This window comes from Rhamphochromis sp. 'chilingali' (genome assembly GCF_963969265.1).
Source record: "Rhamphochromis sp. 'chilingali' genome assembly, chromosome: 12".
In the NCBI taxonomy this organism is placed as follows: Eukaryota; Metazoa; Chordata; class Actinopteri; order Cichliformes; family Cichlidae; genus Rhamphochromis; species Rhamphochromis sp. 'chilingali'.
In genome coordinates this window covers 14,354,279-14,368,742 of record NC_137939.1, presented here as the reverse complement: position 1 = coordinate 14,368,742, position 14,464 = coordinate 14,354,279, and the positions used below count along the sequence as shown (strand labels likewise).

Sequence of the window (14,464 nt, the reverse complement as noted above, 5' to 3'; positions counted from 1 at the left end):
TAACCAGTTGGAGAACTTACTTAGGCCCATTTTATTTTAACAATTCAAGAATTTATACCGTAGTCACGAAAAAGCTAATTTGTAAAGGCTGTAATGCTCGTCTGTGAAGGAAAACAATTTGACTAATCAAGAATTTTTTTTGAGACTTAATGAGTTACTGTAAAAATAAGCCAGATTACAGTGGCATTGCTATTGATTATTAAGTAAAGGTAAATTCTTTGCTTACAACAAAAAGTGTCATATTAAGTCTTTTAAAATAAACCCTTTCTGCCTTAGCCTTTCTAGGCTAAAACGCTTTAGCCATGCTAAGTTTAAAAAGGCGGTCTCTAAGGCTTTTGGTAAATGAACTATCCCAGCAATTACTGAATGCTGTGAAATTCTGGGTCCCCATAGAATGGATCAAAAAAACGTTGGTCATAGCATCACTGGGCGGCTGATATTTTTGTACTTTGTCCAATGAAAATAGCAGATACACAATCCACTTATAAATTGGAATATGCTTGGTGACTTGGTTGCCTTAACACTTCCTCTATGAGATCAGCAAACTGTTTTGAGTGAAATATAACTCAACAACCTGTTGGTGAATTATAATCAAAATGTAATAAATCTGATGCATTTTTGTTCAAATCTTTATCAGAAATATTGTGGAAGAACTAAGTCAAGTATTAAACTGAAGTTAAACCTTTGTTGGTTTGGTCATTTGCGTTTGTAGACATGTAAAGACAAATACGCTGCTAATCAGTTTGGTCATTGCACTGTCCTCTGCTCAGAATGACTGTCTTTCTGTAATGTGTTTTATGAACAAACACAATGACAAATCTAATGACATCATGGTTATTATTATTATTATTATCCAAAGAAATACTAGGAAGCTAGACTGAGTAGACTGTGGTAACAGTTAGACCTTCATACCTGCTAAATGTCAGCATGTTAGTACTGTAATTGTGAGGCTTTCATAATTTAGCTCAGAGCACTGCATGGCAGGAGCAATGCATTAACAGAGCCAGGGCAGCTGTGGTGCTTCAGGTGCACTGTCACAGACTGTATATATAAAACATTTTAAACATTTTAAAGCCTAAATCTGTGTTTGCTGGTGCTTTACATTTTTCATGAAGCAAAGATTTGGCTTGAAGGAAAACAGGGGACAGGCTACTATGAACACTATGTGAAATATACGACTCACAATAAGTGATTATAAATGAGGGGTCATTTCCCCATACACTTCTGTTTACTTCTTTTTTTCAACTAAAAGAACTTCAGGATTGCAGTTGTTCATCTGATATTTATAGTTTCTGTTCATTATTAGATGTGAGCTTTGGAAGCGCTCACTGCTCACTACATAACCACTCCAGTTACATGCATATAAGTATCTTGCAGGGTTATAGCAAGAGGTAACATTTTCAGTTATGTCAGTAAAGACATAAAGATCAGAAAGATTTTAAAAACATGGATGAAAGGTTTCCGTGGAAACCTTTTTTGTTTACATGGAAGAATAGTATTTTTCATGTAATACATTACAGTATTTTAGCCAAGCCTGTTTGAACAAGGATATGCTAACATGCAACACTGAACACTAAGTACAGTTGAGGCTGATGAGATATCATTAAATTTGTATGTGTTTGCTCACAACTGATTCTGTTATTTTCTCTGAGAGGGGAGTTTGCAATGGCACTCTACCTATTTGGTCTTTAGATCCATGCCTTGTAGCACTTCTGCATTTTTTTTTGTAATATTCATGCATATTAATAGCCAGAGAGAGGCCTGGCTGAAGGTGGTGACAGCATATCTGTGAGGCAGAAAATGTAGAGAATGATTACTCCCTCACAGTTACGCAGCGAGATCAGGATGAAAAGTGTGAAAATGAGAGAAATGTACAATGAGTTGTTATTGTTCTAATGGACAGCTGTTTTATTAATAGAGTGTAAATATCACCACTGGATATTGAAAATTCCACATTTTTTAAATGGTCTTTCATTGCGTTTAAGAAGAAATTGTTTACTCTGCTTGCGGCTACATCAGATCTAACTGAAATATATGTGGATGTGAGTGTGTTGATATGTAGGTGGCAACATGCAGAAACCATTACACTAGTGACTGAGATTAAAAAGTGTGTTTTTTCTTTTCTTCATGCTTCCTTTTTGGCCTCTACTCCTCCACTTTCCCTTCCAGTTGTTGTGTTGTATCTGCAGGCTGTGGGAACCAAAGAATGGAGGGAGGTAAGTTAAGCAACCTTTCTATTGCCAATGACAATATCCAATATTTTTGTCTACATATCTGCCAGATTTTTTTATTTTTATTTTTTTTATAGGGAATGAAATAAATGAGTTGTCTTCAGTGTTAATGATTTTCAATCAGAACTTAAAATGGGGGTTATTAAGCTGAAGTCCAGAGGCAACTCACAAAAACCCCTGAGAACATTTTGTAGAAAATTGGAAGTGTGAGCCTCTTCACTTGCCCAGAAAGTGAAACCACATCTTGAACACCCGGGGGGGGGGGAAGCCCCACATATCAGACCCAAACTGGTGAATTTATGTTGGAGGTGATGGAATAAATAAATTAAAAGACTCATAATTTTATGATGTTGAATGAAATGGATTCTTGTCATGACTCAGGGCAGTGAGAGAAAGAAGGTCAGTTCTTTTTCCACCTCATCAAAAATGCACCATCTGCTCCCCTTGACATCTTGCTGTCTCATCCACTGTCACTGTTTTAAAGGCAAGGTCACGTGACATTCCATTGCTCATTAACATTTTGAATACATTTTGATCTGTTAGGTCCCTCACACAGTTCATGTCTCACATCTTGGCGCTACATTCCCTCATCTAGTTTGCCTACACGTTGCCTCTAGTCACTTTGTGTACTTTAGTCACACTATTTGGCTACCGTTGATCCCCTCATTTTAACGCACCTCACACCTTTGCTTTCCATGTGGTGGGGCTTAATCAAAAAGCACTGCATGAATTGCAGCACAATCAGCAGAGTAAATATCTCTCTGCCAGCCTTACATATTGACACCTCGAGGAGATAATTGCACATGGATGGAAACCTGGAAATCCTTTGTGTGCTTTTGAGATCATTATGCATTATGTAAATAATCTATATGTCATTTGTAAGTGCAATTCATGCAGAAATTATTCATTAACGTTCAGTTACACTTACATGCAAACGTCCTGTGAGCATGATGGGTTTTTTTGTATTGTGTGACTGTTTTGTTTATTATGTGTGCGCAGTATAGAAACCTTGTCCATCAAAATAAGGTGCAATAAATTTGTATAATATTTCAAATGCACGCAGTAACCATGTGATGGGAAGGACTCAGCAAATGAAGAATCATCTTGACACTGTATCATCTTACTTATAGGCCATATTTGTTATGCAAAACAAAGCAATCAGAATCAGAATCAGAAAGGGTTTTATTGCCAAATGTTGAGCAGGTTTACAACATTAGAAAATTGCTGCGGTACTTAGTGCAAAACATTCTGTAAATAAACATAAAAATAAAAATTAAAAGTGCTAAGTAGATAGGTATATACATGAGTGCAGGTGGTGATCAGTGCCAAACATGGAATGATGCAGTGAACACAGCGTAGGGTCATGTGTTAGTGGTGGGAACAGTCATATGGTTATTGTTCATGTGTCCAACAGCAGAGGGGAAGAAACTGTTCTTATGGCGAGAGGTTCTGGTGCGAATGGACCGGAGCCTCCTGCCTGAGGGGAGCAGGTCAAACAGACTGTGTCCAGGGTGAGAAGGGTCAGCTGTGATCCGAGCTGCACGCCCCAGTGTCCTGGAGGTGTACAGGTCCTGCAGAGATGGGAGTCTGCAGCCAATCACCTTCTCAGCAGAGCGCACAACACGCTGCAGTCTCTGTTTGTCCCTGATAGTGGCTCCAGCGTACCACACGGTGATGGAGGAGGTGAGGATGGACTCGATGATTGCAGTGTAGAATTGCATCATCGTCCGTGTTGGCAGGTTGAATTTCTTCAGCTGCCTCAGGAAGAAACATCCTCTGCTGGGCTTTCTTTATGACAGAGATGATGGTGGGCTCCCACTTCAGGTCCTGGGTGATGGTGGTACCCAGGAAGCGGAATGAGTCCACAAAGATGATGAGGGTGTCAGTCAGGATGATGGGGGGCAGTGGGGCTGTGCGCTTCCTGAAGTCCACAGTAATCTCCACTGTCTTCTGGGCATTCAGCACCAGGTTGTTGTGGCTGCACCAGGACACCAGACGTTCAACCTCCCTCCTGTAGGCAGACTCATCCCCGTCCGAGATGAGTCCAATAACGGTGGTGTCATCTGCAAACTTGATTAGCTTGACAGACTGGTAGGTGGAGGTGCAGCAGTTGGTGTACAGGGAGAAGAGCAGAGGAGAAAGAACACAGCCCTGAGGTGCTGATGGTCCGGGAGTCCGAGACCGAGTCTGAGACATTCTTTCCTAGCCTCACATGTTGCTTCCTGTCCGTCAGGAAGTCAGTGATCCACCGGCAGATGGGATCAGGCACATTTATCTGGGAAAGCTTGCCTTGGAGATGGTCTGGAAGGATGGTGTTGAAGGCAGAGCTGAAGTCCACAAACAGGATCCTGGCATAGGTTCCTGGGGAGTCCAGATGCTGCAGGATGAAGTGTAGAGCCATGTTTATAGCATCGACGAAGGACGGAGGGCCAGAACCAAAACAAGCAAAAACAACGAAGTAACAAACCCTCACAGGTCACAGTCCCAAAGTCAAACCGTGCATCCCGCAGCGGTGCAAAAAAAAGAAAAAACCCCACAAAACAGTCTCAGGCGGCCCATCACTACAACAAAAGAGTTCAAGTGGCCTACCTCTTGTCCCGTGATAGGAAAATATAAATATAAACATACACTAAAATACATGAGCCCTGGGTCCCTAGACCCAGGCCATGACAGTTTACTCATTTGTTTTATGATCACAAGCGGTTCAGTTTTCCTCTGTGAACAGCTATGATCCTCCACTTAAAGGTCAACAAATCAGCAGTAGTACCCCATAGATGACTGCAGACTACTCCGTCTCAGCTCTTTCTGTGTGATTACATGCCCTTAAGCCAGAAATGAAGGTAGAGCTACACTGGCAATGGAATTTTGTGGTGATACAAACTGTATTTCATCAAATCAGTGTTATAATTGCATTCACTGAGCAGACTAAACTCTAGGAAGCTATAGTAGGTTATTAAGCTGGTACTTTTATTTATCATCCTCCCCACAACAAAGGAATCTTATTGTCTTGTTAACGGACAGAAAGCATGTGGATTTTTTTTCTGTCTCTAATGAAAGTCTTTATAGAATTAAACCAAGGAAAATCACCAGAAAACAATCCTAAGAGTTAAACAAGTCCCAGATTGTGTTTCTGCAACTGTAATCATCTATATGTTCTCTTCCCATAAACCTTGTACAAGTTAATCTGTGTTTCATGTGTCCAAAGAACTTTTATTAGAACTGTGCAGATTCTTTTAGACGTTTCCTGCCGAGGTTTAATTTTGTCTTCTTGTTCTTGAGTGTAACCAGTGGTTTGCACCTTCTTGTAAACCTATATGTCCACTGATGATGTTGCCACCTGATGGTAGACTTTGACAGTGATACACCTGCCTCCTCAAAAGTTTTATGGATATGTCATGGACATTCATGGGTATGTCTAGATTTTGTGAATTAATTTTTTCTCACCATGGAAATAATTCTGGCATCATGCACTTCAATATTCTGTGTTTTTTACTATCATAGATTGATTTTGTTTTCTCAGCCTATCCCAAAAGGTTGATTCTGTTCATCTGGATGTTGCGTTTTCAGTGGGAGAAATGTTTCGTTACTGATCCAAGTGATTTCTTCAGTCTCAGCTGACTGCAGGCTTCCCCAACCTTATAAACAGTACATTTGCAGTAAATGTGGTTACCCCAGCTGGACATTTGTCAAAGCTGGGAAGGCACCTAAAGACAGCTCCAGCCGATCCAGGAGAGAAGGACAGCTGCTGCCTAAATGAAAACCTGTAGTGATCCTTTATGTGTCAGGAATATCGGAACGGTTGAATCGCATTCTCTCTAAACACCGCATATCTGTGGCTTTTAAACCATAAAACATGCTGCTCCAAAAATTGGTCCACCCCAAGGATCACACCACAAACAGAGTAACATAGTATACGCTGTTAAGTGCCAGGAGGATTGCCAGGATTTATACATCGGGGAAACCAAACAACCTCTGGCGAAGCGGATGACACAACACAGAAGAGCTACCACGTCAGGCCAGGACTCTGCAGTCTATTTACACCTACAGGGCAGTGGACACTCTTTCAATGATGAGGATGTACACATCCTGGACAGGGAGGAACGCTGGTTTGAGCGCGGAGTCAAGGAGGCCATTTACGTGAAAAGGGAAAGACCATCTCTGAATCGAGGAGGTGGCAGCACGGTGGTTAGCATTGTTGCCGCACAGCAAGAAGGTCCTGAGTTCAATTCCACCATCAGGCCGGGGTCTTTCTGTGTGGAGTTTGCATGTTCTCCCCGTGTTTGCGTGGGTTCTCTCCGGGTACTCCGGCTTCCTCCCACCGTCCAAAGACATGCAACTTGTGGGGATAGGTTAATTGGATAATCCAAATTGCCACTAGGTGTGAATGTGAGTGTGAATGGTTGTCTGTCCCTATGTGTTAGCCCTGCGACAGACTGGCGACCTGTCCAGGGTGTACCCTGCCTCTCGCCCTATGACAGCTGGGATAGGCTCCAGCGCCCCCCGCGACCCTGAAAAGGATAAGCGGAAGCGAATGGATGGATGGATGAATCGAGGAGGGGGCCTAAGGGTACATCTTTCGCCATCTTGCAATCCTGTGATTGCAGCCATTCCCCAGCTCTCTGTGAATGGTACTCATGGACATTGATCAGTGGGCTTTGATCAGTGGTCAAGATAATTTGCATAATTATGATGAGGGTGACCTCCCAGGCCATTGTTCCTTCAGTGGTGCTAGTTTCAGCTATTGCGCAAATGTACTGTTTATAAGGTTGGGGAAGCCTGGAGTCAGCTGAGACTGAAGAAATCACTCGGATGAGTGAGGAAACATTTCTCCGACTGAAAACGCAACGTCCAGATGAACAGAATCAACCTTTTGGGATTTACTTACCTGGATGATTGAGCATGCATCAGGGCACTTTTCTCAGCCTAATGATGGCCTCCTTCACTTCTACCAATGTCTTTGAGCCTCATATTATGAATTCCAGTGTACAGATACCAAATACAAACATTTTTATCTTCCATCTACGCTCATCTTTTTCAGATCTTTCTTCAGGCCTTTTTATCTTCTTTTTATTTTTTTTTTTGTAATACAACAAAAATTTAAGAAGTGAACTTCTAAAAGTGACTACAGTTAACAGGGGTTAACTAATTAATGGTTAATTAATGGTGAACATTTGCATTTTAATCCCATCTTGACTGTTTGATTTAAAATCCACGGTGGTGGCGTGCAGAGGCAAAAACAAAAAAAACAAAAAACTGCCACTGTCCAAAAACTTATGGACTGTGCTGGGCCAGGAGAGGTCTTCACTGTTTATTGTATATTAGCTAAACTTGGCAGCCACTGTGAAAATGAGTGCTAAACCCTAATTCATTTTCCACGTTTCATCGTTTGAAATATAATTGTTTCAGTGGTGATCAGTTGAAAAGTGTTTGCAGATGAGTCGGCATCTTGAAAATGAAAACATGGGTTCCCATGAAGTAATCATCTAGTTTGTCTGCAGTCTGCCCCCATTAAAATGACTAAACTCCATGAATTTTACCCACTTTTCAAGTTTCACTTTTTTTATTTGGCATTTCTGATTGAAATTAAACCAAACAAACAAAAACAAACATCGACACACTCTGTAGCCTGCTGTCAGCAATGCTACTGTACACTTTGACTAAATTCACTTGGTTGTTTGCATTATAGGACACAGACACAGCAAGATTGCTATCCTACTACGGATTTCGGGGCGTTACTTCTGTTGATTCACTTGAAACATTTCTGTGTTCGTCTTTAATGAGAGTTTCTCTCACTTGCTTGAAGTGGGTGGGAGTTCATTCCCTGCAGCAATCAGGATTTTGCAACCTTTGAATCAAGATATGATGACAATTATGGGGTTGTTTTCTTAAGATGTCAAGCCTCTGCTCATTAAATTTGTTCAAAACACACCCACACAGTCCTGGTGAAGCAGATTAGCTTGATAGCTAGTTGAACTCCTACCTTTAAATCTGATTTCGGGTTATTTAATCATGACTATTCAATGCTACAGAAAAAGAACACTTTAAGTTGAAAGAACTTTTGGATTTGAAAGGCTTTAAGATCACATTTAAGATGGCAATTATCGCCTCTTCCTATAAGCTGTTTGAATTGTTGCTTGTATACATGTTAATTTGGGTTCTGAGTGCTAAATCCAAGATCAGTTTACTCTCGGGCAAATATGCATCCATGTTGTGCTAAGGAAGATACTATTGAATTACACCAATTACAATATATGTGGTAGTGCTGAATTCTTATTCTAATACCTGTCAAATATGCTTTCAGACATGTCTACTTACCAGGCTGAGAACTGCAGATTTCCAAGGAAACAAATCTCTTTAAACCCTCTGCAACAAATGGTTCAACGATCCCTTATGCAGCTTTTGTATTACAGTCTCTATGAACTCCATTTAGCTTACCTAATAAATGTAAAAAACGCTCCCATAACAACATACAGGGAAAACAAATTGAAGAGCAGGTCTTTCTTCTGTGCACCAATGTTGTTGTTATTTAACAGTTTTTTAGCCTTGAGTCAGTTTTTCTGTGACCCAGTGTATTTCTGACAGTGAATAAATGTTCCCTGGCAGTACTTTAGTGAAAAACAATAGATGAAAGGAGTGGAATGTTGATAAAAAGCATGTATGTGTAATAGGATTACATCTGTAACCAACTCATTTTACAGTCTTAGCTCCTATGCCGACGCTGCCTTTAAAACTCCTTACTTACCCAAGAATAAGAAAAAAAATCACTGACAAAGCCATTCCTAACCTTTGCCCACAATGCTCTAACATCTATTAACCAATCATGTCAGAGTCAGATTATAAACCAAAGGCCTCCATCCCTGGAAATAGTAACACCGCAAGAAAATATCACGGGCTTTTCCCTGCGGGTCGATACGGCGGGTCAGTTCTGAGGTCTAATATAGTAACCTGCGAGCCCTTGGTAATGGATAGGCTGGGGACACGGTTGATAGCGCGGATTATGTGCGCTGGGCACTAAGGACATGAGTCGAGGTATTGTGGCTGTGGTGAGGCAGTGCTAAGATCAATAGCTCATTACACGGTGCTGTCAGGCCATGCCACAGCCCCGCGGCCGGCAGTCCACCGGGGGATTACTGGCGTGATTGTCAGTATGATGGAGAGACAGTCTGGCCCAGGACTGAGTCTCTGTGGGCTCGCAATGTGGAGAGCCTCCTCCAGAGTAACACTCTGATTTCTCTAGGGAAACGAGGTTCAGCAAAACACAATGCAGCTCAGTGTCATACTGAGTTTTGCAAAGGTGAATTTGTGTCTATGGATTCCAGTTCTGTGTATAAATTTATTAATGACTTGTTGCTAAACCTCATGAATTTTACTTGGTTGTATCTCTGGTGTATTTTTTCTTAAAACAAGTTTTATAGCATATATAAAAAAAAAAATCGATGCTACTGTTACCGCCAATTATCACTTCTTTTTTTCTGTAGTTTGGCAGGACAGAGGTTATCGATAACACTCGGAATCCTGATTTCGTCAGGAAGTTTGTCCTGGATTTCTTCTTTGAAGAGAAACAGAATCTAAGGTTTGATGTGTAAGTAGCCTGACTTTGCTTGCTCTTAATAAATCTAAAGTAATTTAAACATGAGCACACTGTGGAAAAACTGAAATGTGGAGGCAGAGATAATTAACCTAGTAATGCCTTTGATTACACTTCAATAATTTATTTTCTCTGTAGATCCTCAGTTTATTGACTTTACTAAGTAACAGACCAAAGTCAAACACTCGACTGTTCACAGAATAGTGAAGTGGTTAGCACTGTCACCTCACAGCAAGAACGTTATTGGTTTGAATCTGCTGGCCAGTCTTTCTGTGGTGAGGTCACATGGTCTCCCTGTACGTGTGGGTTTCAGTTTAACTGGTGGTTCAAAATTAGCTGTAGGTGTGAATGATTGTCAGGCCTCTGATGAACTGGCGGCCCAGCGACAGCTGGAATAGGCTACTTCCTCTTCCCCCAGCACTTTTCAGTATCATATACATGTACATATACCCATACTTAAGGGGCATCCACATGGAAAGAGACTAGCATTAACATAGAAACCAGAGACTATGAGATGCTAGCAGAAACAAAGTGGGTGCACATGTGGTCCCACTGTAAAGTTTTTTTTTTTTACTTTTAGGCAGGCAACTGAGTGGCAGCAAAGGATACTCAATGTTTGATCTGCCAGGGGGATGTAAATATGTTAAACTACTCTAATGCGTTTAAGCAGTGTATATTACTGCATTTCCATAGTTTATTAATTTATACTGCTTATTATTTACTTAAAAACAAATTGTTTGCTGATAAATACAATCACGTTGATGTGATGCATTTCAGAGGAAAGATCCTAAAATATCATTAATGTTGTTATTCATTAATTTTGAAAAAATAAAAAAATGTGAGAATTCTTAAGAAATATTATTATTATTATTATTATTATTATTATTATTATTATTATTATTATTATTATTATTATTTATTTTGGTTTATTAAATATAATTTAGGTTATTGGAGATTATAAAATCATAGACTGTGTATAAAAGATGGATGTAGATGACATCAACTGGTTAGTGAAGTCCTGCTGTGAAGCTGAGGATATTTTAGTGTTGCCAGTGTTTAAGAGCACATTTCACACTTTCACACTATGCAAACAAAAGCCTATTTTACCAAAGCGTCGCCCCCTGCTGGTAGCGATAAATAATGTTCGTTTAGGGTACATTCAGACCTGGAAGCATTATTCACATGCTTAAAAATGTCTTCCTGCTAGATAACCCAGAAGATAAAACTCTGCAATTGGTCCTATAATCAGACTTTTCTGCTGAGTTGCAAAGTCATGGCATCACAGTAATGTGGCTCATCACTACTGTGAAGAAAACAAGTAACAGAAAAATCATGCTTCTCTCCTCTGACCAGAGTTACTCTACTACACTTTTCAAAACTGTAATAAGCAGGGCAGTTGTGGAAGGTTTTGGACTAATTTGAAACAAATATTCAAGACCTATGTGTGGCTTTTTATCCAACTTTTGGACTATACTCTAACATTAAGTAAGCAGACTCTTTTTTTGTTATCACACCTGTTGGTTCCCATGTGAAAAGAAAAATCAGTTTAAGAGCTTATTACCCTGACTGTTCAAACCTGTGTGTTTCAACTCCAGGGTTAACATAATTTCTCTAAGTTAGAACTGCTGCTTTCTGAATAAACACCCTCATTGTTCCCAGACTAATAACAAGGAAGCCCATTTATGCACTTGTCCAAAATCTCCTCCAATATAAACTCACAAGTTCTTCCTCTTGTGCCATCTATTTGTTTCTCACAGGTACAATGTGGACTCCAGAAGCTGTAACATATCCAAACACGTAAGTACAGTATGTCAACCTCAAACGACAGTTTTGACTCAGAGCTGAAGGCTCCTGGCAGCATTCAAATGTATCATGTTATTCAGCATTACTCACGCTGTAAATGCTAATTTACAGTCAATGAGTGCAGCAGCTGACAATGAATCAGCATGAAGAAAATTCCTGTTTAATAAGTGGAATTCCATCTCATGACAATGTCTTTTATTATTCTTCTTCCCCACTAAAATAAATCACACTGGAGAACAGAAGGTGAGTGGTTTCAGCTGAAGAGTGTTGGTCTCATGAGTCCTTGTATTATTATGTCCTTTATTCATTTTATTTTTTTTATGTTCCAGTATATTTCAGCATCCCCAGAAGAATCTTGTGATTTTTCTGTGTGTGTGTGTGTGTGTGTGTGTGTGCGTGTGTGTGTGTGCGTGTGTGTGTGTGTGTGTGTGTGTGTGTGTGTGTGTGTGTGTGTGTGTGAGTGTGATTCACTCCCTTTAATTTCATCATATTTTTTCTCCCATTCTTTCATCTCATTTCATCAAGGACAAACAGCAGCAGCTCCCACCTGGAAAGCCCCCCTCCCCGTAGTGTTGTTCCTCATTTTGTCTGTCTGCATTTTATCATTAACTCAGGTAAAAGCAACTTTCACAACTCCACTTCAAAGTGAAAGCAGCTGTCGTTGTTGTTCCAGGCACTATACTACAGCAGATTGTGCATGTCAGGGCATTTACAGGAGCTACACGCATACCCGCTTTGCAGGACTTGCACCTACACCTGCTCGCGCCCACACACCGCAAACATCAACGCTCTGCCCTCGTTGCTGTGCAGGAGTTTCATTATGTTGTGTCATCGCCTCTTTTTTTAATGTTGCCATATGGTTTTCTCTGTAGTGGTTGGGAAGGTTGTAAACTTCCAAATCTGTTGTTGTCAATAAAAATGCTGAACGAAGGGGAAACCTTTATTTCTACTAATAGGACATTTGCCCCACACACAGTGTCGGCCCTTTTAAGAATAATCAATCGGTCAACAAGCAGCTGAATAATGCAGTCCTCCAGGACTTCCTGGGCTTGACCTAGTTGGAATAATGAATGCTTATGTAAATCATGGACTCAAACTCGGAAGTTAATGTTTAATTTAAAATGGCACTTCAGTAAGATGAGATTAAACTTTAATGGAACTTTAATAACTTTAATATCTTTGATAATATCCCTATTGATTTTATAGTCTTTCTCAACTGTTATAGAGCCCATTATCTTTAGTGTTAACCCTTTAACGTTAAAACACTGAAGAGCCAGAGGTGTCTAGTCAGATGTTTCATAGAGTTTAATGGGCTGGTTCCCTCGTTGCCAACTTTTATAACTCTAGTGGATAAAGTTGAGGAGCTGCAAAATGAAACGAGCATGTGCTGTCACAACCCAGGCCTACAGGACAGGGCAAGACTCGCAGTGATCCACATCATGAGTCCAAGCAAACGCCAAAATAAGTGATACCAGAGCAAAGGTGAAGCTAAAAGGGAGGCATGGGGTGGCGCTGATCCCCCAACATTGTGTTGTCACATATTGCAATGAGTACTGCCCTCCATTTAACAAAAATTATTCCAAAGGTGACAACAGCTTGTCCATCAGGGCCCCTCAGCTTTGGATTACAAATAGACGAGTCTCAGGAAATCTGTGACTTCTTTGAAATCACTTGGACAAACCCATTTTTATAAATTTGCTTTTATCTAATGTCTATCTCGTTTGTCACTCTCATTTTAGACCTTAAATGCTATTGTGTGTATATGTTTTAACTGTTTTGTGTATGTTTGAATTTAATATCAATATATCCTATATCCCAATGTCTCTTTAACTTGGCTCCATTTTATTTCTAGAATAGAATAGAATAGAATAGAATAGAATACTTTTTATTTGTCAATTTCTTCAAATGTACTTGCCATACAAAGGAATTGAAATTACGTTTCACACTGTCCCATGCGTAGACATTGACAACAATAAGGTGCAGATGCACAACAAAAACAGCCCTAACAGTAATAATAATAATAATGGATACTTTATTGATCCCCATGGGGAAATTACTTGTTTTTCTCTGCATTTGACCCATTCACTCTGTGAAGCAGTGGGCAGCCCACTAAGCAGGCGCCCGGGGAGCAGTGTGTAGGGACGGTACCTTGCTCAGGGGTACCTCAGGGTAGCCGTTAAGTGGATTCGAACCGCCGACCTTCCGATCATGGGGCGACCACTTTACCTACTGAGCTATCCCTGCCCTGGGGGCAGGGATAGTGCTAAAAGAAATACTAAAAGAAAATATATAGCAGCAGGTGTGTGCAATTGCAATGCAAGTCAGGAATGTTTTCAGTTCTTGGTTCAGAGAGTGTTTCCTTGTTGGAGAGTGTGCGTGGGTGGGGGGGGGGGGGGGTGGGGGGGTGGGGGGGGTAGAGTCCAATCTGTCTTCCTATTCTTCTGCCAATCTGGTGATTCTGCTGGCTGGGAGCCGGGAGGGAAGAGAGTTCAGCAGTCTCACAGCCTGGTGGATGAAGCTGTTGGTGAGCCTGGTAGTGCGGGAGCGGAGACTTCTGTATCTCTTTCCAGAGGGCAGGAGGCTGAACAGACAGTGCGCGGGGTGGGTTGCATCGTTGACAATTGTGATGGCTTTGCGGGTGAGGCGAGTGGTGTAAATGTCTTGCAGGGAGGGGAGTGGTGCTGAGGCCCAGTCTGTCCAGTTTACAGATGAGTTGTTGTGGTATTATGGTGTTGAATGCTGAGCTAAAGTCTATGAACAGCATTCTCTTTTTTTTTTTTTTTTTTTTTTTTTTTAAATGACATCAGAAACAGCAGTATGCGACATTACGTGATGGCAGAGC

At 40.7% G+C, this 14,464-nt stretch overlaps 1 protein-coding gene across 1 annotated transcript in view; it reads left to right on the top strand.

Annotated features, from left to right (window-relative positions):
- Positions 1 to 14,464, top strand: part of cpne9 (copine family member IX) — a 118,204-nt gene that overhangs the window by 27,458 nt on the left and 76,282 nt on the right. The window contains exons 3-5 of the mRNA XM_080898304.1: positions 2,170 to 2,216; positions 9,710 to 9,813; positions 11,577 to 11,616. Coding sequence (XP_080754430.1) covers positions 2,170 to 2,216; positions 9,710 to 9,813; positions 11,577 to 11,616 — 191 coding nt within the window. The remainder of the gene's footprint in view (positions 1 to 2,169; positions 2,217 to 9,709; positions 9,814 to 11,576; positions 11,617 to 14,464) is intronic.